General features: G+C 47.7%; 1 protein-coding gene across 4 annotated transcripts in view; it reads left to right on the top strand.

Annotated features, from left to right (window-relative positions):
* Positions 1-9,973, top strand: part of Calcoco2 (calcium binding and coiled-coil domain 2) — a 32,624-nt gene extending 22,651 nt beyond the window's left edge. Inside the window, exons 8-14 of one of the 4 annotated variants that reach the window (XM_059271608.1) lie at positions 995-1,117; positions 1,499-1,585; positions 2,879-3,040; positions 4,003-4,098; positions 6,659-6,794; positions 9,148-9,176; positions 9,696-9,973. In XM_059271608.1, the coding sequence (XP_059127591.1) occupies positions 995-1,117; positions 1,499-1,585; positions 2,879-3,040; positions 4,003-4,098; positions 6,659-6,794; positions 9,148-9,176; positions 9,696-9,872 (810 nt within the window). In that variant the 3' untranslated portion in view covers positions 9,873-9,973. Of the gene's footprint in view, positions 1-994; positions 1,118-1,498; positions 1,586-2,878; positions 3,041-3,303; positions 3,475-4,002; positions 4,099-6,658; positions 6,795-9,147; positions 9,177-9,695 lie in introns of those variants that run through there. The other 3 variants (XR_009380717.1, XM_059271609.1, XM_059271610.1) reach the window with 3 other exon arrangements.
* Positions 9,974-22,886: the final 12,913 nt, after the last annotated feature.

Genomic DNA, 22,886 nt, shown 5'->3' with positions numbered 1-22,886 from the left:
GCACAGCTGTGATGTTCAACTTTCGTGCTGTGGCAGAATATCTGATGTAAAAACTTGACAAAGGAAGGATTTATTTGGCTCAGAGTCTAAAAGGTTCCAGTCCACGTGGTGGAGAGGATGTGACAGCAAGCAGCTCACACCACAGCATCCAGGAAGCAGAGACTGCTCGGGCTGGCTTTCTCCTTCCCTTGTATTTATTCTGCCCGAGCCCATCAGGGTAGGCCTTTCCCTTTTATTACCTCCTTAGAAATTCTACAGAAACCAGCTGTGGTGCTGCCACCTTTGATCCCAGCACTAGGGAGGCAGAGGCAGGCGGAGCTCTGTAAATCCAAGTCTAGTCTGGTCTACAGAGTGAGATCCAGGACAGCCGGCGCTACACAGAGAAACCCTGTCTCAAGGAAAAAAAAAGAAAGGAAAAGAAATGTCCACAGACGCAGAGTGCTGTGCTCATCTCGTAGGCACTTCTCAGGCTGATGAGACTGACAAGCAAGACTAAAAACTACAATTTTCAAAGCATCAGACTTCAAGTTCCAGGTTATGGATTTTACAGTCTTAGATCATGTGGTCCCACATGTGCATATTACAAATAGTAATGGTCTATGAGGAAATTAATAATTTGTGTTTGTGTATATATCATGAACTAATCTTAAGGATGATAATCATTTATAACAATGATTTTCATTTATTATAAAATTTTTTCAAACAAAATCTTACTCAAAAGGCTAGGATGTGATGTAAAGCAGAACTGCTCTATATTTAGGAAGAAAGACAAACTTTCGTTTAAAAAAACAAAACCAGATTGGTTGACCATTGCTCAGTTGAGTCAGAGTCTCAGGCCGTGCGGTAGAGCCGGTGAGTGGAGGAACTCCGAGGGTTCTTTGCAGTTGGGAGTTGAGTTGCTAGGAATCTTCTTCGCTCCTGTGCGTGTTAGCATGTAACATGGCTCCCGCTTAGTTTTCCTTTGTCTTACTGTGTAACTCACTCTTTGCTTTAGGCCCAGCTGTCAACTCAAGAGAAAGAAATGGAGGAGCTTGTTCTGAGAGAGCAAGACATGACAGAGCAGCTGCAGCGTCTCAAGAATGAAAATAGCCAGCTCACCCTCAGTCTAACTGAACAGGTAGACCCATGCAGGAAAACCTTCCCACGAAAACACACCTTGTGCTTTCTTTCCTGGCTCTGAGGAAGGGTTCAAAAGATGCCTTTTCCTCTGCTACTGAGTTTTGAGACACAGTCTCACCATGTATCCCTGGCTGACCGGGAACCCAGTTTCTGCTGCCTCTGCCTCTTTGGCTTTGGATTAAAGGTGTGTACCACCACACCCACCACACCCAGCTCAAAGAGGCCATCTTATATGAGGTTATGTCATGATGTTATTCAACAACTAAAAGACTTCCTCAGCATCCTGCTTGCTCACGAGTGCAGTGTGTGCATGTGTATGTGCATGAGTCCGCCTGTGCGTGTGTTCCCAGCCGTGGTACTAAAGTCTGTTTCTGTGCAGAAGGAGCAGCAGAAGAAGCTTGAGCAGACAGTGGAAAAGATGAAGCAGAGGGAAACCACGGCGAGGAAGAAACAGCAGGAGCTGACGGCATGTTAACCGTTTGTGCATGGCTCTGTGGGCGGTGCCTAGGAAGACAGGAGGGGGCTGTTTTCAGGAGATGGAAAGACAACTGAGACATCAGGGTAGCATTCACCTATGGGGGTTTACTCTCTATCCAAAAGGACAGAGAATCTGCCATTTGAAAGATGTTTCGGAGAGGTGGATGTGTCTAATATGTGATGAATGATCAAGGAGTATGAAAAATTAAACATCAGGACACTGTAGTGGACAGATCTTTGGTTAGGAACTCACTCCAGACTTGTTATGACAAACAAGTTAAAAACTATAAAGAGCCACATGAACATATATAGCAATGCAAGCCTAATTAACTAGTAATTTCCTGAAATAACTTGTTGGAAAAGAGGCCTCACGATGCTGACGGGTACTGAAATCTGTGTTTTCTGAATGGATGTAAAAAAACAACATGAGGATTCTGACATCTGAAAGTGTCCAGACTGCCTCATGCTGTAGCTGCATCACTCTGGCCATCACACTTGGTCAGGTTTGAGAACCGACTCTATGTATACTGCTTACTTGCTAGCTCACTCTTACAGTCTCAGCCAGGCAGAGGCGGAGGCAAGAGGACTGAGATTCAGTCATCCTTAGCTGCATCATAAGTTGGAAGCCAGCCTAGCTCTCATGAGACCCAGTCTCCAAAACCACGAATCTGAAAGGTGAAGAGTAGGACAGGGTTTGCAACCCGCTCAGCCCTAAGATGGGGCTTGAAGAAATTGAATTCGTTACTAACCTTTACAACTGAGACCGTTTCCCACAAAACCGCATTTCCCACTTCTGAAAAATGGCAGCGTCTGGTACCATTGAGCCCACATGACTGTAGAGTTACAGTCAGGGGGTTGAGTGGTTACTGCACGTTAGATGGGTCACAAGGTCTCGGGGACTGAGCCCAGGGCTTGTCTGTGCTAAGCATGTGCTCACTCTCCCACTGAGCGCCACCCCAGCTCTTCTCTTCTCTTCCATTCACCCCAGTTCATCCACTTCTCTCCTGACTCCCAGGCATATGTGAGGTTTTTGTTTAGTGTTGAAGGAGGGAAAAAATAGTTTTAATCTATAATTATATGAAGATTTGAACCTCCTTATGATTAATCTAGCTTTTCTTGGAATTTTTCAAACCCCAAGGACTCCTGCGCTGCTAGGCATCAGACTCAGGACCTCACACATGCTCTCCAAGCCTTTACCTCTGAACTACATCCCCTTCCTTATAATCTTTATTTCTCATGCAAACGCTCTCTAACTGCAAGGACTGTGTCTCTTGTCCTTCAGGAGCCTAAGAACAAAGAGACAACAACAACGGAGGAGGAGTTAGTGCGAGAGGTTGACCGCCTAAAGGCAAAGGTAGAGGCCGGGAGAGCCTGTTACTTAGAGAAGTACAAAGAGTGTCAGCGACTCCACAAGCAGATCAGGCAACTCAGGGCTTCGGCAATGGTAGGTGGCAGTGAGGGGGCCCAGGAGAGCAAGGGATGTGAAAGTCAGGTTCTAGACCAGCCCAGAAGATACCTGCCATTACTAAGAGGAGCGTTTTCTTCCTAAAAAGAGAGGGGTGGCGTTGAGAGACCAGAAGCCAACCTGGGCATGGGGAAAGTCCCTGGGGACTCAGGCCCATTCATGGATCTCAGGGAAAGTTTCTGTAATGATTAAGGAGGTTCGGTGCAGACTCAGAGAGTCCTTTCTTATTTCTGCCTTTTGAGGAAGTGAAGCAGGACCAGAAGAGCCAACAGGAGCCAGTGGGGATGGGGAGCAAGAAGCCTGACATCGGCACTGTCTTCGGGTAGCCCCCCTCGATTACCTCAGGGCCGGCTAGAAGCGCACAGCAGTTTGGGCACCAGCATTCCAATAAAAATCATGCAACAAAACCACAACTAGTAGGATTAGCTGAAGTGTGTCTGTGAGACGTGTGCATGTGTACGTGTGCAAGCAAGAAATGGGAAGTACTGAAACAGAAACTAGCTGAGTCAACCAGCATTCTGGGGAGTTAAGAGCCCAGGCTGTGAACCTGGTGGGACCTGGGAGAAAGTCCTTCCAACCCAGACCAGAATGCCTCAGGCCCACGGAGTACAGTGTCCACTCAGAGCTAACAGGGTCCTGTCATGCTGGCTAGGACTCCAGGGTTCTAGTTGTCTTCACTCTGACATGTCAGTCTTCAAAGGTCTACCTCGAGCTTGCCTTGCCTCTCTAGTCCCTTACCCTGTCAGTTTAACTGGAACACCTACATCGCCATGTCTGCTCAATCTGTCCAGCCTCTGACTAAGTCCCCAGCACCCTCCCACCTCCCAGAGTTCCCTTCTCCCCCGCCTCTGCCCTCTTCCCTTTGGAAGCCAGCTCCTCTGCAATCTACCTTGGGGCCCCATTTCAGTATAAGATCCTAACTGTAATGTCTTTGTTGACAGGATGAGAACTTTGACCTGTCTAGAAAGCTAAGTGACAACAAGATTGTGTCTGACGTTCTGAAGAGAGAGAAGGAGAGACTAGACAGAGAGAACAATGTAAGTGTGCAAGAAGGAAGAAATCCCAAGACTTCAGAGGGAAGGGCTGGGGGTAATAGCTCATGTTTGTGATTCCAGCTGCTGGGAGGGTAAGGCACGATTAGCTCAAGTTTGAGGCCATCCTGGGCTACAGTGTGAGTTCCAGGCCAGCCAAGGTTACATTGTGAGAGAGACCCTGTCTCAAAATATTCAAATAAACCTGGTGGTGGTGGTAGATGCCTTTAAACCCAGCACTCAGGAGGCAGGAGGATCTCTGTGTGTTTGAGGACAGTCTGACCTACAAATTCTAGGACAGCCAGAGCTGTTACACAGAGAAACCATCAAAACAAAACAAACAAAAACAAGAGAGAGAGAGAGAGAGAGAGAGAGAGAGAGAGAGAGAGAGAGAGAGAGCAGGTTAGCTCAGAGGAATGATAGTAAAGTCAGAGGATGAATAGAAGGGCCCTTTCCCAGTGAAGCAGTTACTCATAAGCAAAGTAGTCTAACTTACCACAAAACACTGGGATTTGTTGTTTTTGTTTTTGAGACAGGATCTCTGTAGCCCAGGCTGGCCTCAAATTTGCCATGAACTGAAATGACCTTGACTTCTTGAACCCATGGCCTCCATCTGCCCTGTGCTGAGATTACAGTCATCCACTACCAAGCCCAGTTTGTGTGGTGCTAGGATCGAACCCAGGGAGTTTTGTGCACACCAGGCAAGCACTCTACCAGCTTGGTTAAGCCAAAACCCTGCTTTTTACATTACTTTTTGATGTTTTGAAAGAGGGTCTCAAGATGCAATCCAGCCTGGTCTTGAACTGGAAGCAATCCTCCTGTCTCTGCCTCCCAAATACTAGGACAAGCATATAACACCGAGTCCAGCACATAAACACTCTCTCTGTTCTACTTAAACTTACTTGGCATGACAGGAGTCATCTCACAAGAAGTAGCCTTGGTGGTCATGGCTGTGGTGACCATTCACTTACTCACCAATCCAATATTAACTATCTGTATGTGCTAACACTGAGCTATTGGCCGAGATATTTACTGGCTGAAGCAAAAAAAAAAAAAAATGGTTCCACTTAAAGTCATCTCATGCCCAGCATCCAAGAATAGTTGTCCAAGTGAGTGTTGTTGCTGCTTCTATACTGACACCTCTCACTGCTCCATTGCTGCCCTTTCTGGAAAGCTTCTGGGCTGTCTATGTCCCGAGTGTCGTTAGTACTTAAAACTGCGGTAAAGTTACAACGACAAAGGTATAAACATAACAAAATGCACTGACTTCATTGTTTTGTGATGGTGGTTGTGGTTGTTGTTGTTGTTGTTGTTGTTGTTTTGAGACAGGGTCTCACTGTACCCAGCAAATAATCCTAAAGTACACCTCAGAAGCACTGGCCGTGGGCACTTTATGGCCTCATCTCCATAAGCAGTCTGTCTAGCACACTGAGACTCCACATACACCAGCCAATAAACCCCTTGAGAATTTCTGATCTGGGTCTTATTATTTGGGCTGATGTGTTTGGAGATTACAGAAAGCCTTTGGGGGTCTGTTTCTGGTCTTCTATTCTCATTCTCTTGGATTAGATGGGGGTAGAGGCAGGGTATAGAACACAATCCACAGTGCCAAGAAAGAGTCTGCTGTTTGGAAGTTTGGTCCAGAACTGACTGTAGTCAAAAGCCAGGCATGGTGGTGCATCCTGTGCTCTTAGCACTCCGGAGACAGCACAAGCAGGGGAAGCAGGGGTTGTTTTTATTTATGGGTCATAGAAATGTGTGGGGGTGTGCATGTGAGAGCAGGTGCCCTCAGAGGCCAGAGGCCTCAGATGCTCCTGGAGCTGGAGTTACAGGTGGTTGTGAACTCCCCAACATGGCTGCCGAGGCTCAAAGGGCACTGCAGGCTCTTAACCAGTAAGCCTTCTGTCCAGCCGGAAGACCAGGAACTCAGCCGCGGGTGGCAGCACACGCCTTTAATCCCAGTACTCAGGAGGCAGAGACAGGTAGATCCCTGAGTTCAAGGCCAGCCTGATCGACAGAATGAGTTTCAGGACAGCCCGAGTTATGTAGAGAAACAGTCTTGAAAACAAAACAAAAATAAATAAATAAAAATAAAATAAAAAATACAAAAATAAAGAACTAGGAATTAAAAGTTTCAGCTATATACATACAAGTTAAGGGCCAGCCTGAGCTACATGAGCCCCTGTATCAAACAGAGAGTGGGCCAGCAAGATGGCTCATCAGGTAAAGGCATTTGTCATGTAAGCATGGTGACCTGAGTCACCCCAAAACCCATGCTAAAGTAGAAGAAGAGAAACAACTCTACAGAACTGTCCTCTAACCTCCAAAGTCATGGCCACACTATGGCACGTACATGCCCCACCACACACACACACACACACACACACACACACTAAAAACTTAGAACATATCAATTCAGTTCAGATATCTAAACTCAGATATAAATGTAGTAATTGTGGGTCAGTGGTCACATGGTTCGCTGGGAACTACCTTATGGGCATCTGCCTGCTCCTGCAGTAGTTCTCTGTTGCTGTCTTCCAACATGTCTAAATCTTTCTGTCCTCAGATCCTGAAGAAGGAGAACAACAGACTGATGAACTACATGGGCCTCCAAGGTGACTCTTTGCCACAACAAATGCATTCTTCAGATCAAGGAGCTGGTAGGCAAAACCCAGGCCTTGTGTACGGAAACCCATATTCTGGTACGACAACTTTCCCATTCTATCTGGAAGGCTCTTGCCAACATCCTTTTCCCCCACTAATGTGTGTGCGCGTGTGCATGTGTATGTGAGTGTGTGTGTGTGTTGCTAATTAAAGCTAGCATTGTTAAGATTTGCTGGGCAGAAGCTGAGGACCCAATAGAAAGAAAGATGGCAGGAAAAAAGTGTTAATTGAGAAATAAATCTGAATCCAGAAGACACAAATCAGATCATTTGCCTAGAGGCAGCAGGCACAAATTGAGTCCCATGGCTACCTTCCAAATATAAATCAGAGAAATGTCTTTCTGTAGAAAATGCACACAGACAAAGGAGAGGAAGCTAATTAAGTTTTGGAAATGGAAACGCTAGAGGCAGGTTGTGCCTCCCAGAAACCCATAGTTTCAGCAGCCCCCGATGGCCCAGCCGAGGATAACAAACAGGGGTGTGCTCCACTGAGACCTATGGGCAGGAAACAGGAGGGATGTGAAGTAACTTGTCCCTTCCACGTGGGAGGCTGTCCCTGCTGTCTGCAAAGCTAACGCAAGTCCTCGTTTGGTTTTCTGCCTGGTTTAAAACAGTAACATCTTGCAAGAGGCAAGACCAAGTTTCGTCTTTGTTTTAAGATATTTGAAGACGTTTCTATTCTCTGTCACTCTCCCAGCATGGCAGCCTCATGGGAAGGAACAAGTGGAAGGCTGAGCCCAGGGAGCTGGCTCGGTGGGTAAAGTGCTTGCCGCACAAGCTTGAGGACCCGAGTTCAGGTCCCCAGCCCCACATAAAAAGTGACACAGTGGCGTGTGCCTCCAGTTCAAGCACAAGGAGGATAATAGATCAGAGCACCCTAGAGGATGCTGACCAGCCACTGCAGCCAGTCAGTGAGCCCAGGTTCAATGGGATGGAATTGTCTCAAAGAATGAAATAGAACAGCTGGGGTTGAGCTGAGAGCACTTGCCTAGCACACAGGAAGACCCAAAATTCAGTCCCCAGGACTTGAGGGGGTGGGGCAACCAATAGAGGAAGACTACTGACATTGACCTTTGCCGTCCATGCACATGTGGGCGAGTATTGCACAGAGTGCATGCACGTACACACAAATACAAAGTGGGAGGCCATGCTAGATGCCATAACAGTGAGTTTGTCAAACAAAAAATAAGATAATAGTGATGAGGGGCTGAGAATGTAGCTCAGTTCGTACAGTGCTTGCCTAGGATGCTCCAAGACCTGGCTTCCATCCCTAGCACCTTAGAAACTGGGCATAGTGCCGCATGCCTATAATCCTAGGACTTGTATGGTGGAGGCAGAGGATTAGATATTCAGGCTCGTCCTCAGGTTACATAGCGAGATCAAGGCTCGCCTGGGCGTTGGGAGACTCCGTCATGAACTAATAATAACAACATTGAGCTGAACTCGTTGGCTCATGCCTGTCATTCCAACCTTGGGAGGCTGAGGCTGGGGGATTGCTGTCAGCCTGAGCCACAGAATGAGATCCTGTCTCAAAAATAAAACAAGAAAAATAAATAAATAAAAATTATAGGAAGATTTTCCCTAACTGACATTCTGGCTGAGCAATGGGGCGGGGGGGATTACCGACCAATGGAGTCATCTGTATCTTCAAACCAGTCAGCTGGGCTCATGAGAAAATGATGTGGAGGGAGCTCCTTCCACGTGTTGGCACAGTGATGATGAGATATATATATATATATGGCACCTCCAGGCGACTGTTGATGCTTCCCACAGCCCTGGACCACTTAGGACCACAGTGACCTCTTAGCTGTCTTCCCACTGCTCTCCTAGAGGACCTGCCTAGCAGTCACCCGGAGGTTGGGCTGGAGAGAGGGCTGAGTTAGTAAAGTGCTTTTGTGAGTGTGAGTCCTCAGAACCACATAAAATCTAGGTGCTCTAGCACACCTCTGTAACCCCAGCGCTCCTTCAGTGAGATATGAGGCAGGACAGGAAAAGCCCCAGAGGCCCATGGCCCAGCTAGCCTGGGCAAACAATAAGGACCCTACCTCAGACAAAGCAGACTAGGACCTACACCTGAGACTGTTCTTTGACACACACACACACACACACACACACACACACACACACACACACACGAGACAGATCTGACCAAACAGAGGCCTGACAGGCGCATCCTGCTGCAGACGTTTTTGATGGTGAGTACCCTCCAAAGGTAACGACAGCCGGGCATAGTGGAGTGCCCTTTCAATCCCAGCTCTTGGAGGCACACATAGATCTCTGTGCACAGTGAAAGAGGGCACAGTGAAGGTCACAGAACACGTCTACTAGACCACAGCTGGTGTTCAGGCATGCTAGGTTTTTCATTGAATAAAATCCTTTTTATTCCCCTCAGGTATCCAAGAAAGTTCTGCTCCCAGCCCGGTAAGTATTCGGTTCATGAGATTGTTGTTCACATATAAAATCCCTGCGCAGTCCCCAATCTTGCTCCAAATCATGGGAGAACCAGAGGGAGATGGGTGCATTTTGATAGCTGCAGGCAGGGGTCAGCTGGCACACTCTGTCCTGGGCCCAGGCTGGGGTAGCCCGCTGAGATGAGGAGAAGGAGTTGGCTTTCCATCCGCATTGCTTAGGGTGGTCTCCTGCAAATTATGTTGGCAAGTGACTGGGGATTGATGTGGCCTGGTCAGCTCGCCAAGCAAAGCCTGCCCAGTGCTCCTTCCAGGCAAGAGCAGTGTTGACTGTTTTGGCAATATTAAGCCCTTTCAGTCCCGGGGTGAGAGGAAACCCCAGGCGTCCTCTCCATATGTGAGTGTGTTCATATTTCCTGAGCACCTTTCATGTGCTGATTATGCTAGGCACCGAGAATACAGTGGAAAGCCAGATAGAGGGACGTGTCTGTGATGCAAAGCTCACGTTGGGATGTGACCTCTCTTCTTCCAGCTTGCCATGAAGAAGTGCCTCATCTGTTCATCAGACTTTGGTGATGGAGTCTGTGATCACATCTTGGAGCAGCAGCAAATGCAGACCCATTTCTTGAGTTGTCCAATTTGTGACGAAGCCTTCCCGGCGAGAGAGAAGCAGATCTTTGAAGACCATGTATTCTGCCACTCTCTCTGAGTGACCCCGCCTGCGGTCTGTGCTGCATCAGCTTTCACAGTGTAGAACACAGTCTCCTGTAAGCTGTCCAAGCAGAGAAGACAAGCCTGTCTAAATCATTTGGGGTTCACTTAGAGCTGCTGCCCGCAAAGGTTGACTGTGGCCGTTGTAGGGTGGTGTTGACTGCGGCTGCCCTGTCCACCTGCAGTGCCTTTGGTCCTCAGACTCCAGTACAGAACCTACTGGTCCCAACAGCCACCTGACACCAAGGCATTGTCTTCCAAGTTGTCCCACTGCGGTCACAGCCAGGCCTTGAGCATTTGTGCCCCATGCTCAGCCCTGACCCCAAGAGTAGGAACAGGACGGAAGTGAATAATTTCTTTATCTTCCTCAGTCCTTTCTTCAACCAATGGCCTCAGATTACCCCAAAAAGGCACAGCAGAGAACTCAGATTCCAAAGGTTTATCAGCTTCCAAAAGGGGCAACTTTTGTTTTGTTTTTGAAAACAGGGCCTGACTCTAGCCCTGGCTGGCCTGGAACTCTCTCTGTAGAAGAGCTCTGCATACGTGTGGCCCAGAGTGCTGGCTGGCATCAAAGGCATGCACCACCATGCCTGGTGAGACGTGTCTTATTCTTCACTGACAACAAGCCTGATTTCTAGCTGAGTGTGATGATGTGTATCTATATTCCAGCAGTTGACAGGTTGAGACAAGAGGATTATGAGTTCAAAGCCACTTGAACTACATTGTGAGGCTTTCTCTCAGGAAAAATGGGAGGGGGCAGGGAAAAGGCTTCTTTCTATCTAGATACTTCTGATTGGCATTTTCTGATCATTTCTTTACATACAACATGGATTATTATGTCATATATATGAAGAGATTTTTTTTTTTTTCTGGCTGACCTGGAATTCACTGTGGAGCCCAGGCTGGCCTGGAACTCAGCAATCCTGCTGCGTCCCCTTAGTGCTGAGACTATGGGCCTGAGCCACTGCTCCCCGTCCTAAGTCTGTTAGTGACAGCTGGGAATTGGTAGGAGGTGTATGGGCTTGCAACTTTCTCAAGAGTTAATGTTTGTATGAATCTAAGACTAATGAGACTATTGCTAATCTCTTTACTGTTCAAAATAAATTACTCTTTTTAAGGACATGTATCTTTTATTGTTTTTGTTTTTCAAGACAGGGTTTCTCTGGGTAGTCCTGGCTATCCTAAAACTCACTCTGTAGACCAGGTTAGCCTCAAACTCAGAGATCCCCCTGCATCTGCCTCCCGAGTGCTGAAATTAAAGGTGTGTGCCACCACTGCCCGCCCAGCTTGTTTTATTTTTTAAAGGGGGAAGGGCTGGAGAGATAGCTCTGTGGTTAAGAGGCACTCCCTGCTTTTTCAGAGGACTTGAACTCAGTTCCCAGCACCTCATAACCATCTTAAACTCCAGCTCCACAGAATCTGGCACCCTCTCCCAGCTTCTGTGGGCTTGTGCACACACAGACACATAAAGGAATAAAAATTCTCGAACATTTTTTATAAAGATTTTCTATTTTTATTTAATGTGCATTGGTTTTTGCCATGGGTGTCGGGTCCCCTGGAACTGGAGCTACACACATTTGTGAGCTGCCATGTGGGTGCTGGGAATTGAACCTGGGTCCTCTGGAAGAACAGCCAGTGCTCTTAACCACTGAGCCATCATTCCAGCCCCCTCTTAGACATTTTTTAAAGGGGACACCACCAAGCTGGCGACCTGAATTCCATCCCTGGACCCACATGGTGGAAGGAGAGAACTGACTCCCAAAGCTGTTCTCTGACTTCCACATGAACACACACTAAATAAGCAGTATTTTAAAAGAGAACTTAACAAAAAGAAGACATTCCATTTATGATCTTGTATTTTAAGTTTGAGGATTAGGCAAAAGGGTCTGAGAACGCAGACTCACCAAGATACCACCTCGCAGTCAACGGAAGAGTGTCCTGCTTACACTGAGGTAAGAGGCTCCGCAAGGGAGCCTCCGCCTGAGAACTCGGGCCCTGCTTACTCACTGTGACTTCCTGTCTATGCAGTTTAAAGCAGTGTGGATTTCGCATGCTTTATGAAGTTCAAAGCCTTCTGTCCAAATCTGCCCACTAGAACGGTTATGAAAGCAATTCTGCTGTCTCTTCTGTGGAGGACCAAACTGACAGGACTCCTAGGCATCAAACAGTGGGTCAGTATAGCAACTTACAAAAACTTTGAATAAAGGATGTCATTCATAAGGTGAAGGAAGCTATAATTCTCTCCTGATGGGGCTGTCCTCATGTGACTGGAGAACATGTCCAATCTCTTTAAGTTTTTTTATTGTGTGACAATTTCATACATGTATACAATGTATTTTGATTAAATCCCCCCATTCCCTCTCCTCCAATTCCTGCCCCACCTCAACTCCATCCCCAGCAATTCCCCGCCCCCCAGTGTCATGTGCTCTTGTTTTCAAACCCTGTGAGCCCATCAGTGCTACTTGTATGGGTGTGGGACCGTCTACCAGCACGATAGCCCCCTGCTTCCCTCTGCAGCAACCATTCTGACATTGTGGGACTTCACTGTCATCGACAGTTCACACCGAAGACCCAAATGGAAAGTTAGAATGGTGATTTTGTGCCAGGCTCTGTTCCCAGCTGTCTTCGGCCCCATGTGGTCTATGGACCACAGATTGGACAGGCCGGCTAGACAGCTACCCTCAGCTGCTTGCCTTGGTTTCCCCATGATAAAATGAAAGCGAACCAGTACCGCTCCTTCTGTGTCATCCCGTCACTAGGAGAACTTCCACACCCGCGAGCCTTTTGGACCCCGGAGGACCAGATGCCACATGAACACCACTCCACAATGGAGACATGGCAAATGGAAATGCCATTTTTTCCCAACGTGCCTCCCCAGACGGTTCTCGGAAGAGCTGCAGTTTATTTTGTACTAGTCAGCTCTTAATTAAGCACTTGAGTGGAGAGAAGCAGTGGCGCGCATAATCCAAAATCAGTGGATGCCATTTTCTGGTGAATTACCCACCTCTTTGCTCCTGCTGCCCCGAGGGTTCCCAAGATTATCGGAGGCGGCAGCAGCAGGCGCCTTACACTGCTGCAGGAAAAACAGTTGAGGTGTTAATGAGCCTTTTTGCTGGGTGTAAAACAAAGCGTCCTTAACCACTGTTCATTATCTCCAGCTGCTCTTACCAAGGCAGAGAAGGGGAAATTATGCCCCAGGCGGCTCTGAGTGGTAAGAGAGAGACAATCATTCTTAAATAATCCACTGCCCACTTGCCTTCTCCATCCCCTGTGCACCCACAGATTTCATAGTAGTGAGATACTTGCAAAATTATAGGAAGTTCTGTAAGCAAATAGCAGCTTTATCTAAACTGGATTTCTGAAGTTTTGTAGTTAAATGTGACAACAGGTTTTCTTTCTTTCTTTGCTTTTTCTGTCGCTGAAATCTCTCTGCCTTAGCGGGATTACTTGATGACTTGGGAAAAGTCACATCCGAGTGGTAAGAGAAAACTAACCTTAGCCTGGAGCACTACAGAGGCTGAGGCAGGAGGATTGCAGTCTGAGCTACATCATAAGACCTTATCCCAAAAAAGCAAGGGCTATGAGTGTAACTGAGTGGTAAGACTGTTTGTATACCGTGTAAGTGACCTTTGGTTTGATCCCCAGTACCACCAAAAGAAAATAAAAGCGAGTGTGAAATCACAAAAGGTACAGTTAGCAAACGTTCGGTAGCGCAGGCCCTTAGCAATAGCTACAGCTTTAGTGTTTTCTTTGTCTTGGTAAAAATTGAAATAAAATGTTCAAATTCTGTGTGTTCCGTGATTTGGTTTACAGCGATTCACCGTGGCAGTAGTTTGCACTAAGCTAAGCATATGGTAACCTTGTCTCCTAGCAACAAGTACGGACGGATGAGAAGACTAGCCAGGGCTAAGTGATGAACTGTTACCCAGGAGAATAAAACAAATGGACTTTGGTAAGGATGAAACGCCAAGACTCTCACCTGGTTACCTCCTTGCCTGGGTTACCAGCAGCAGTCCTCCTTAGCTGATCTCACAAATACTCAGATGTTTATGCGTTCATAAAATTTATTGTTTATCAAAATGTTTGGAATAAGCAGATCTCTAGAAACCATATTGACTAAAAGAGATGCCCTGGTTCTGGAGAAATGAGAGGTGACTGATAGCAGGCGAGGAGTTTGTTTGTGGTCGGGGAAGAAGATGTTATGCCGAGCATCGTAGCAACACTCCTGTAGTCCCAGCGCTTGGCAAGCTGACAGGACTACCACAGTTTTGAGGCCAGTTTGGGCTAAACAGTGAGCACCAGGCCGGCCAGAGCTACACAGCAAGACCCTGTTTCAGAAACCAAAGGAAGAGGGGAAGAGCAGAGAGGAGCAAATTGATTGTGGAAGTGGTTATACAATTCTAAATCAACCAGAAGAAATACTGGACTCCATTTGGAGGATTTAATTTACGTGTATGAATGCTTTGCTTTTGTATATATCTGTGCACTACATGCATACCTGGTCCCCTCGGAGGTCAGAAGAGGGTGTCGGATCCCTGAAACTGGAGTTACAGAGTTATGAGCCACCACGTGAAGCTGGGAGGCAAACCTGGGTCTCTACAAGAGCAGCAAGTGCTCTTAACTGCTGAACCATCTCTCCAGTCCTAAATTACACTTTATTGGGTTTTTGTTTTGTTTTGTTTTGTTTGTTTGTCTGTTTGTTTTTGGTTTTTTGCCTTGCCTAAATTACACTTTAAACTGATGTGTTTTGCACTGTGTTGATTGTATCAAGTCTTACTTTCAAAAGTTTAAAAAAAAAAAAAAGAAGCCGGGCGGTGGTGGCGCACGCCTTTAATCCCAGCACTCGAGAGGCAGAGCCAGGTGGATCTCTGTGAGTTCGAGGCCAGCCTGGTCTACAGAGTGAGATCCAGGACAGGCACCAAAACTACACAGAGAAACCCTGTCTCGAAAAAATGAAAAAAAAAATAAATAAAAAGTAAGAAAACTTGCTAAGTCTACAGATTGGCTCATGGTGGATGCTTCAGTCCCACCTGGTCCCAAGGTCCAGCAGCTGCTCATAAAATAACACTCAGAGGCTTAATATTAATTACAAACTGTATGGCCTATGGCTCCGGCACATTATTAACTAGCTCTTATAACTTAATTCAACCCATTCCTGTTATTCTATGTCTTGCCACGTGGCTTCATGGCTCATAGGTACTTTCACATCTTGCTTCCCCTGGTGAGGGCTGGTGGCGGCTCCCCACTCTCCTTTCTTCTCTCTCTCCAGTGGGAATGAACCACCTAACCTTATTCTGCCTCACCATTGGCCAAACAGCTTTATTTCTCAACCAATCAGAGCAACACTATTCACAGTGTACAGAGAGACATCCCACAGCAGAGAACACTGAGCACAGGAACTTGGGTAAATTTTGTTTCTCTCAGTGCTAAGTTGAGTTCTTCCCATACCTTGGGCTGGTGACAGCAGCTTTAGCTGGGAAGAAATCTAGATGGAGGGGGTCAGAGCAATCAGTGGTGGCCACCATCTGGCCAGCAGCATGAGTGGTTTCTGTGGGGGAATTTCTATTCTGTGCAGATGGATTTACCCAATAAAATTGGGGGAGAGTCCACTGCCTACAAATCCCAGGTAATCACATTAAGAGATCCAGTCTGCTTTGCCTAATGTTATTGCTTTCTCCCTGTGGGAAGAAAGGATATGACCCCCCAGGGGACTAAGTACGTTGTTTACCCAGTCAATCAACAGTTATTGAGTACCCACGGTGTGCACAGCTAGTATCAGGCCAGGATTTAAAAAGATAAAACAAGTCCTTGCCCTCAGGGAGCCACAAAATTAATGAAGACATTCTCTGTGCCCTCTGGTAACTCACACTGCCAAGGGAGAAACTCAGATGGGGGGAAGGGGTGTCTCCAAATCTAATGGGGGAAAGGAGACAGCCACCCAGAAGAGGAATTTCAGAGCACAAAGAGAAAAGAGGTCCTGGAAGAGAAAGGGGGCTGAGGATTCACCACACTAACACAGGAGTGGATGTGTGTGAGTGGGTGTTGGTTCGTTTCTTGAAATGGTCTAGCTGTAAGATAGACTGGAAACAGTGCAGCCCTGCAGGCTGGCCTGGAAGTCAACAGCAATCCTCCTGCCTCAGCTTCCCAAATGCTGGGGTTACAAGCATGACCTCCATGTCCAACTAACACAGGTGTTTCCCAAACCTAAAGTGGTGATGCCTTGGTACAGAAATGTTCTTTCGAGAAGAGATGGCCAAGAGTCAGGGAGCCCTGGGTAGCTGGAGTTACAGGCAGTTGTGAGCTGCCCGGTGTGGGTTCTGGGGACGGACTCTGATGTTCCGGAAGAGCAGCAAGGAGAGCAGCAAACACTCTTAACTGCCAAGCCCTCACTCCAGCCCAGCTGTTGCCATGTTGTGGTTGTTGTTCCAGGCAGACTCTCATTATACAACCCGGCCTGGCCTGGCATCGTGACCGTGGACTATGAACTTGCCTCAGCCTTCTGAGTGTTGATCACAGACTTGTGGCACCACACCTAGAAAAGGAACATTTGGATTATTTCTGTGCTACTGGGGTTTGAGCCCCGGGCCTTGGGCATTCTGGGCAAGAGCATTACCTCTGCTGTCAAAGAGCACCGGTAGGTTGAGGATCTCAGGAAAAGCATTTGTGCTGGATCATCTTCAGCATCTCTTCAATCCAGTGACGACTGTCCTTCCGAGGGAGAGCACACACACAGCCAGGAGCAGAGTCTGGAGTGAGAGAGGAAAGGATGCTGTCTCAGCCACCGCTCTGCTGCTGTCGTGAAACACCATGAGCAGGGCAAGCATTTAACTGGAGGCTTGCTCACAGTTGGCATCAGTCCATGATCACCATGGCTGAGAGCGTGGTGGCGGGCCGGGAGAAGATCTGGGCTGCGGTGGCCTGCAGCCTGAAAGTGAAACTGGGAAGAGCCTAGGGGTGGGGTGGCCTGCAGCCTGGGAGTTTTCTCCTCCCGAAGAAGTTGCTACACCAGTTTGATCAGTGCAAACACCAGGCACATTTCCCTGGGTCAGTATTTTACATCCTGTCTAGGGTCTCATAGCGTACATCTGCTCCCTGGGATGTCCTCTGATTTAAAACTACCACATGCAGGCCCCCAGGGCTTTCCCTGCCCTGGGGCATCTTGCTAGCCTCCTTTTTAAACCCTCTTAGCATCTGCCCATGCCAATAATCCCTCTAAAATTTCAGTTGGTTACACCCTCCACTTAGAAGTCCCTCCTGAGGCTCCTGAGCTCACAGGGACCTGGTGAACAAGTTGACTTCTGCTCAATTCAGTGACCTTATCTAGTCTTCAACTGTAGTCCCTGCCCTCCCCCTCTGTGCCCATGGAGCTCAGGATAGCCATGAACTCCCTCTGTAGCCAAGGGAGGCCTTGAACTCCTGATCCTTCTGCTTCTATCTCCAAAATTCCAAGAGTACAGGATTGTACCACCATGCTTGACTTGTGCTTTCTAGTTGCATGTCAGTTCTCTCTTTTGTGGACTCAAAATATGTTCTAGTAGCTGGGTGGTAGTGGTGCATGCCTGTAATCCCAGCACTCAGGAGGCAGAAGCAGCTGGATCTCTGTGAGTTCGAGGCCAGCCTGATCTACAGAGTGAGTTCCAGGACAGCCAGGGCTACTGTTGGGATTCTCCAGCTGCACGACCACACATGCACAGTTCAGGAGGTAGGCAAGGGATCTTGCGTCATCAGTGTGTGCTGGTGATTACGTGAGCACGGCATGGTCACCGCGATCAGCGCATGCGTGGTATAGCTCCGCAAGCCCACCTGCGCATGTTCACGGGAACCCTTAAAAGACTGGACACAGACCCCTCCCCTCTTTCTCTGTTCTATTCTCTCTCCCCCCAACCATCTTTCTCTCTCTCTCTGCTCGTACATCTCCCCCAGGCCTGGTTCTTCTGCGCCCCCCCACACACACACAAAGCTCTGATACTGATACTCTGATACGCCGCTCGTGACCTTTTCGCACGGTAACCAGCGCCAGTAACCAGCGCCGCTTATCACTCTTCACAGCGACACAAAGAAACCCTGTCTCAAAAAAACAACAAAAATACGTTCTAAACCGGCATCCTGTTTGGCACGTGTGCTGACTCCTGCTTCCTGCTGCCAGCCTGTGGAGCTCTGAAGCCACACATTGATTAAACACCATCTCAAAACAGATGAGGAGGCCGGGCGGTGGTGGCACATGCCTTTAATTCCAGCACTTAGGAGGCAGAGCCAGGCAGATCTCTGTGAGTTCCAGGCCAGCCTGGTCTACAGAGTGAGATCTAGGACAGGCACTAAAACTACACAGCAAAACCCTGTCTCAAAAAAACAAAAACAAAAAGAGAAACAAAAGATGAGGAAAAAGCTGAGCTTGGCAGCGCACATCTGTGACCCCAGCTAAGTTAGGAGAGTTGTAAGTTCAAGAACAGGCCAGACTGTAGCAAGACTCCTCACAAATTTAAAAAGAATAAAACCAGCCAGGCAGTGGTGGCACACACCTTTGATCTCAGCACTCAGGAGGCAGAGGAAGGCTACAGGGGATCTGATACCCTCTTCTGGCCTCTACAGACACCTATACACATGTGGCAGACATAACATAGACACATAAATAAAAATGTATTTTGTTTTGTTATGTGTATATGTATACGTGCTTGTGAGTGCAGGTGCCCATGGAGGCCAGAAGAGGGCACTGGACTCCCTAGAGCAGGATTGACAGTTTGTGAGTCACCAGCCAACATGGGTGCTGGGAATCAACTCCAGTACCCTGCAAGAGCAGTCCATGCACTAACCACTGAACAATCTCCACAGCCCTAGAAAATCTTTAAAAGGTAATAAAATATACAGCAGGTAAGCAGATAGTCTTCCCACGATTGATACTTTTGCTCTTCACAATTAGCTAGACAAGGAAATTGCTTTGTGTGTGTGTTAAGGTTTTTGTTTTATTTCTTTTTTTTTTTTTTTTTTTGACTTGCAAAACAGGGTTTCTCTGTGTAACAGCTAGGGCTAGGAGTGTAACTGTAGAGACAGGGTCTCATATTATAGCCCAGACTGGCTTGGAATTCACTATGTAGCCCAGGCTACCCTGGAACCAGGCTCTCCTCTCACCTCAAGCTCCCAAATGCTGAGACTGTAGGTGTGAGACCCCGTGCCCGGCTATTTATTTATTTACCGGCATATGCCCGTTTTGATCCTCACCCGCCTCTCAGGAAGAGCAGCCACCCCTGCACTTGGTCCCTGCTCCTCCGTCCAGACCTCTGCGCACTGGACTCGGGTTGATCATCTAAATGTACTGCATGTTGAACACTTATCATAAGCGCGATAAATGAGGGAGGTGGGGCTCAGGGAGAGGCCCGGCTGTGGGGTGTGAGGGTTCATCACCGTGCCATCTGGGGAAAGGGTGGGGCCCAGGTGTGGAAGAAGCGGGGAAGGAGGTGTGGACCCTAACTTCCTCCCACTCAACCTTTCTCTATCATCTCTCCCATAAAGTTCATAGTCCAGGAAATTCGCTTCAAGTGGCAACTGCTCTTAAACTTCCCTGAAGATAAGAACTGTTAGCGAGAGCCCCATCTCCTGCCTCTCTCCTCCAGGCTGATGCTCTGTAACTCTTTCTTTGCCAGTGGCCTGACCGTCCAGCTGACTTCTAAAATTAAGGTTTTACTTTAGGGCTGGAAAGACAGCCCAGCCATTAGAGGCTATGACTTACAACAGAACATCAAGATTTTATTTTATTCTTATATGTATATGCAGGGGAGGTGAGGGAGTGCGCGTGTGAGCGCAGGCGCACTTGAAAGCCAGCAGAGGGTGTCAGGTCCCCGGCGTCTGGGGTTACAGACAGTGTGAGCCAACTGTTATACATGTTGAGGACTAAACCCATCCTCTTGAAGAGCTGGAAACACTCTTAACCTCTGAGTACTCTCTCCAGCCCTGTCCAGCTTACTTTTGAACCCGGGTATAGCTTCCTTAAGAGTGCTGGAGAGGTCAGATCTCAGCCCCTCCCCTAACACCTGGGAAGTCAGCCCTGCTGTGTCACTGGGAACTGTACCTCTGTCCTTCTCTTCCTCCCCCACTCCTTTCCACTCCTTCCTTCTGGAAAGTTTCATAGTTTCGTTCCCACTCAGCCAAAAAAGTTAAGTAGTTTGGAGACAGGAATTGGCTAGGGCTGGGTCTGGAGGCACCTTTACAATAGAAATTCACTAGTGTATAGACATAAGTATCTAAAAAGTGGTTTGATACCATGTCCCTTAAAAAAAAAAAAGTCGAAGTGTCTATGACCTCTCCAGCCACCGGTTCTTGGTCAAGTTTTCAGTACCCGACATTCATTCCCTCCTGTGGAGTGGGCTTTAAGTCCAGTTAGAAGGCTGTTGGCTACCCCCATTACACCCGTACCACCAATCCATATCTTACCACTGGTGATCGTCACTTAAACCAGCCAGGCTGATCACTACTGTAGCTCCCAGGGTTCCCAGCTGGGTAAGACTGCTGATATCTTTTTCCCTCAGTAGCTCACAAAGTACCTTCGGTCACTACGAAGGCTGCCAGATGTGAGGATGCTTCCAAGTCAGGACCAGCTTGATTCCGCCTGTCCTGTGGTCAGTATCTGGAGTCTTCAGCAATAGGGTCTTCCCAGAGTTCCTAAGTACTACTAAATATATGTACATATATACATGAATGAGAGTTCTACATATGTGTGTGTGTGTGTGTGTGTGTATGTGTGTATACATATATACATGAAAGGGAGAGAGGGGACTCCTCAGTTAAGAGTATATATTTACTGATTTAATGATTTTAAGGAGGACCCAAGTTTGATTCCCAGCAACCACATTGAGCATCTCATAACTGTCCGTAACCTCAGAGTTTCAAGAGGCTCCAACACCTCTGACCTCTGTGGGTATCTGTACACACACACACACACACACACACACACACACACATACAGAGAGAGAGAGACAGAGACAGAGACAGAGACAGAGAGACAGAGAGACAGAGACAGAGAGACAGAGAGAGACAGAGAAATCTGAAGATGAGACAGAGGAGTGGGGAGTGGGTGGATATGATCTAACTACATTGTATTCATGTATGAACTTAACAAAGAACGAATAAAAACTAAAAACAAAACAAAAAAGACAATCTCTGTGAGTTCAAGGCCAGCCTGGTCTACAAAGCTAGTTCCAGGACAGCCAGGGCTACACAAAGAAATCCTGTCTCAAAAAACAAAGCCAAAACAAAACAAATAAAAAAAGAACAACAAAAACCCACCAGAAATTCACTCAAGTGCAGGAAATGTCTCCTATACGTAGGTATTGGTGTTTGTCCGCACAAGTGTCTGCACACCACATGCGTGCCTTGTGCCCAAGGAGGCAAGGAGAGGGCATTGGATCCCATGGAACTAAAGTTACAGCAGTTGTGAGCCATCAAGTGGGTGCTGGGGACTGAACCTGGGTCCTCCGGAAGAGCAGCCAGTGCTCATAACCCCTGAGCCTTCTCTTCTTCAGGCCCAAATACATATTTTTTTAATAAAATAAAAAATACACAGCCCCCTATTCAGCCACATGAATTATGACGTGTACAGTGTTTATAATGGGAGCTGGGCGTGTAGTTCAACGGGCAAAGTGAGCAGCATGCTGGCTTCAATCCCCACACAGCATAAATGGAATTTAGGATGGTGTGGGGGGCTGGCAAGATGGCTCAGCCGGTAAAGGTGCTTGCTGCCAACAATGAGGACCTGAGTTCTACTCCCGGAACAGACATTTGCTACAAGTTGTTTTCTGACCTCCACACAGAGACACACAGACATATGCACAGACATAGATAGACACAATAAATAAAGATCAAAATATTTAGAATGATGTTTATGATGTTTGATCCTTTTTTTTTTTTTCATGAATCCCAGGCCGGCCTTGTACTTACTGTGTAGCCAAGGATAACCTTGAACTCCTGATCCTCCTGCCTCCACCCCTACAGTACTGGGATTACAGGAGTGTGCCACTCTGCCCAGTTTATGTGTGACCCTTTGTTTCTTCTCATTTTCTTTCTTTTTGATCTTTTCTTGCAGGGGGTGGGGGTGGGGTGTCGACTGAGATCCTCCTGCATCAGCACCACACACCCCAGTGTTGAGACTGCAGGTGTGCCCATCACGCCAGCCTCTGGCATGGATCTTGTAAGCACTTGGTAAACTCAGCTGGGCAAGCGGCTTAGGAAGAGGGATAGTGTGGAGATAGGAGTCTGGCTGTGAAGTCAGGCAGCCTCGAATCCTGACTCCCACTCAATAACTCACCTAGACTCTGGACTTACGTGTCCTTCTCTGGAAGTAAGCCCATAACCCCTACTGCCCGGAGCGTCCCTGAGAGGATGAAGGGAGAGAATACAGATAAGGGCTTGACATGGGGTCTGGCTCACAGTGAGGACCTTAGTGCCACCGTGGGAATGTCAGTCATTTCACGCGCAAGATAGGGGCAATAGCCGGGCAGGGGTGGCGGCGTACGCCTTTGATCCCAGCACTCGGGAGGCAGAGGCAGGCGGATCTCTGTGAGTTCGAGGCCAGCCTGGTCTATAGAGGGAGTTCCAGGACAGTCAGGGCTACACAGGGAAACCCTGTCTTGAAAAACCAAAGAAAAGAAAGCCACTCAGTGGTTGAGTGTTTGCCTAGCATTCATAAGACCCTGGGTTCACCCAGCACTTCGAAAGAAAGAAAGAAAGGAAGGAAGGAAGGAAGGAAGGAAGGAAGAAAGAAAGAAAGAAAGAAAGAAAGAAAGAAAGAAAGAAAAAGGGAGAAAGCATTTTAGTTTTCTGTTTTGTGGACAGGGAGGCCTAACGCTCAGCATCTAGGTTCTGGATGACATGTCATTATCTCATGTGGAAGATGAAGGACAAGATGAGCATGGAGGAGCAAGACAGTGTGCTGAGGAGCTGGAGGGCACAGGAGGGCACAGCAGGGCACAGGAGGGCACAGCAGGGCACAGCAGGGCACAGCAGGGCACAGGAGGGCACAGCA

Source organism: Peromyscus eremicus, chromosome 8a, assembly GCF_949786415.1.
Source record: "Peromyscus eremicus chromosome 8a, PerEre_H2_v1, whole genome shotgun sequence".
In the NCBI taxonomy this organism is placed as follows: Eukaryota; Metazoa; Chordata; class Mammalia; order Rodentia; family Cricetidae; genus Peromyscus; species Peromyscus eremicus.
This window is presented reverse-complemented; position numbering and strand designations above follow the sequence as displayed.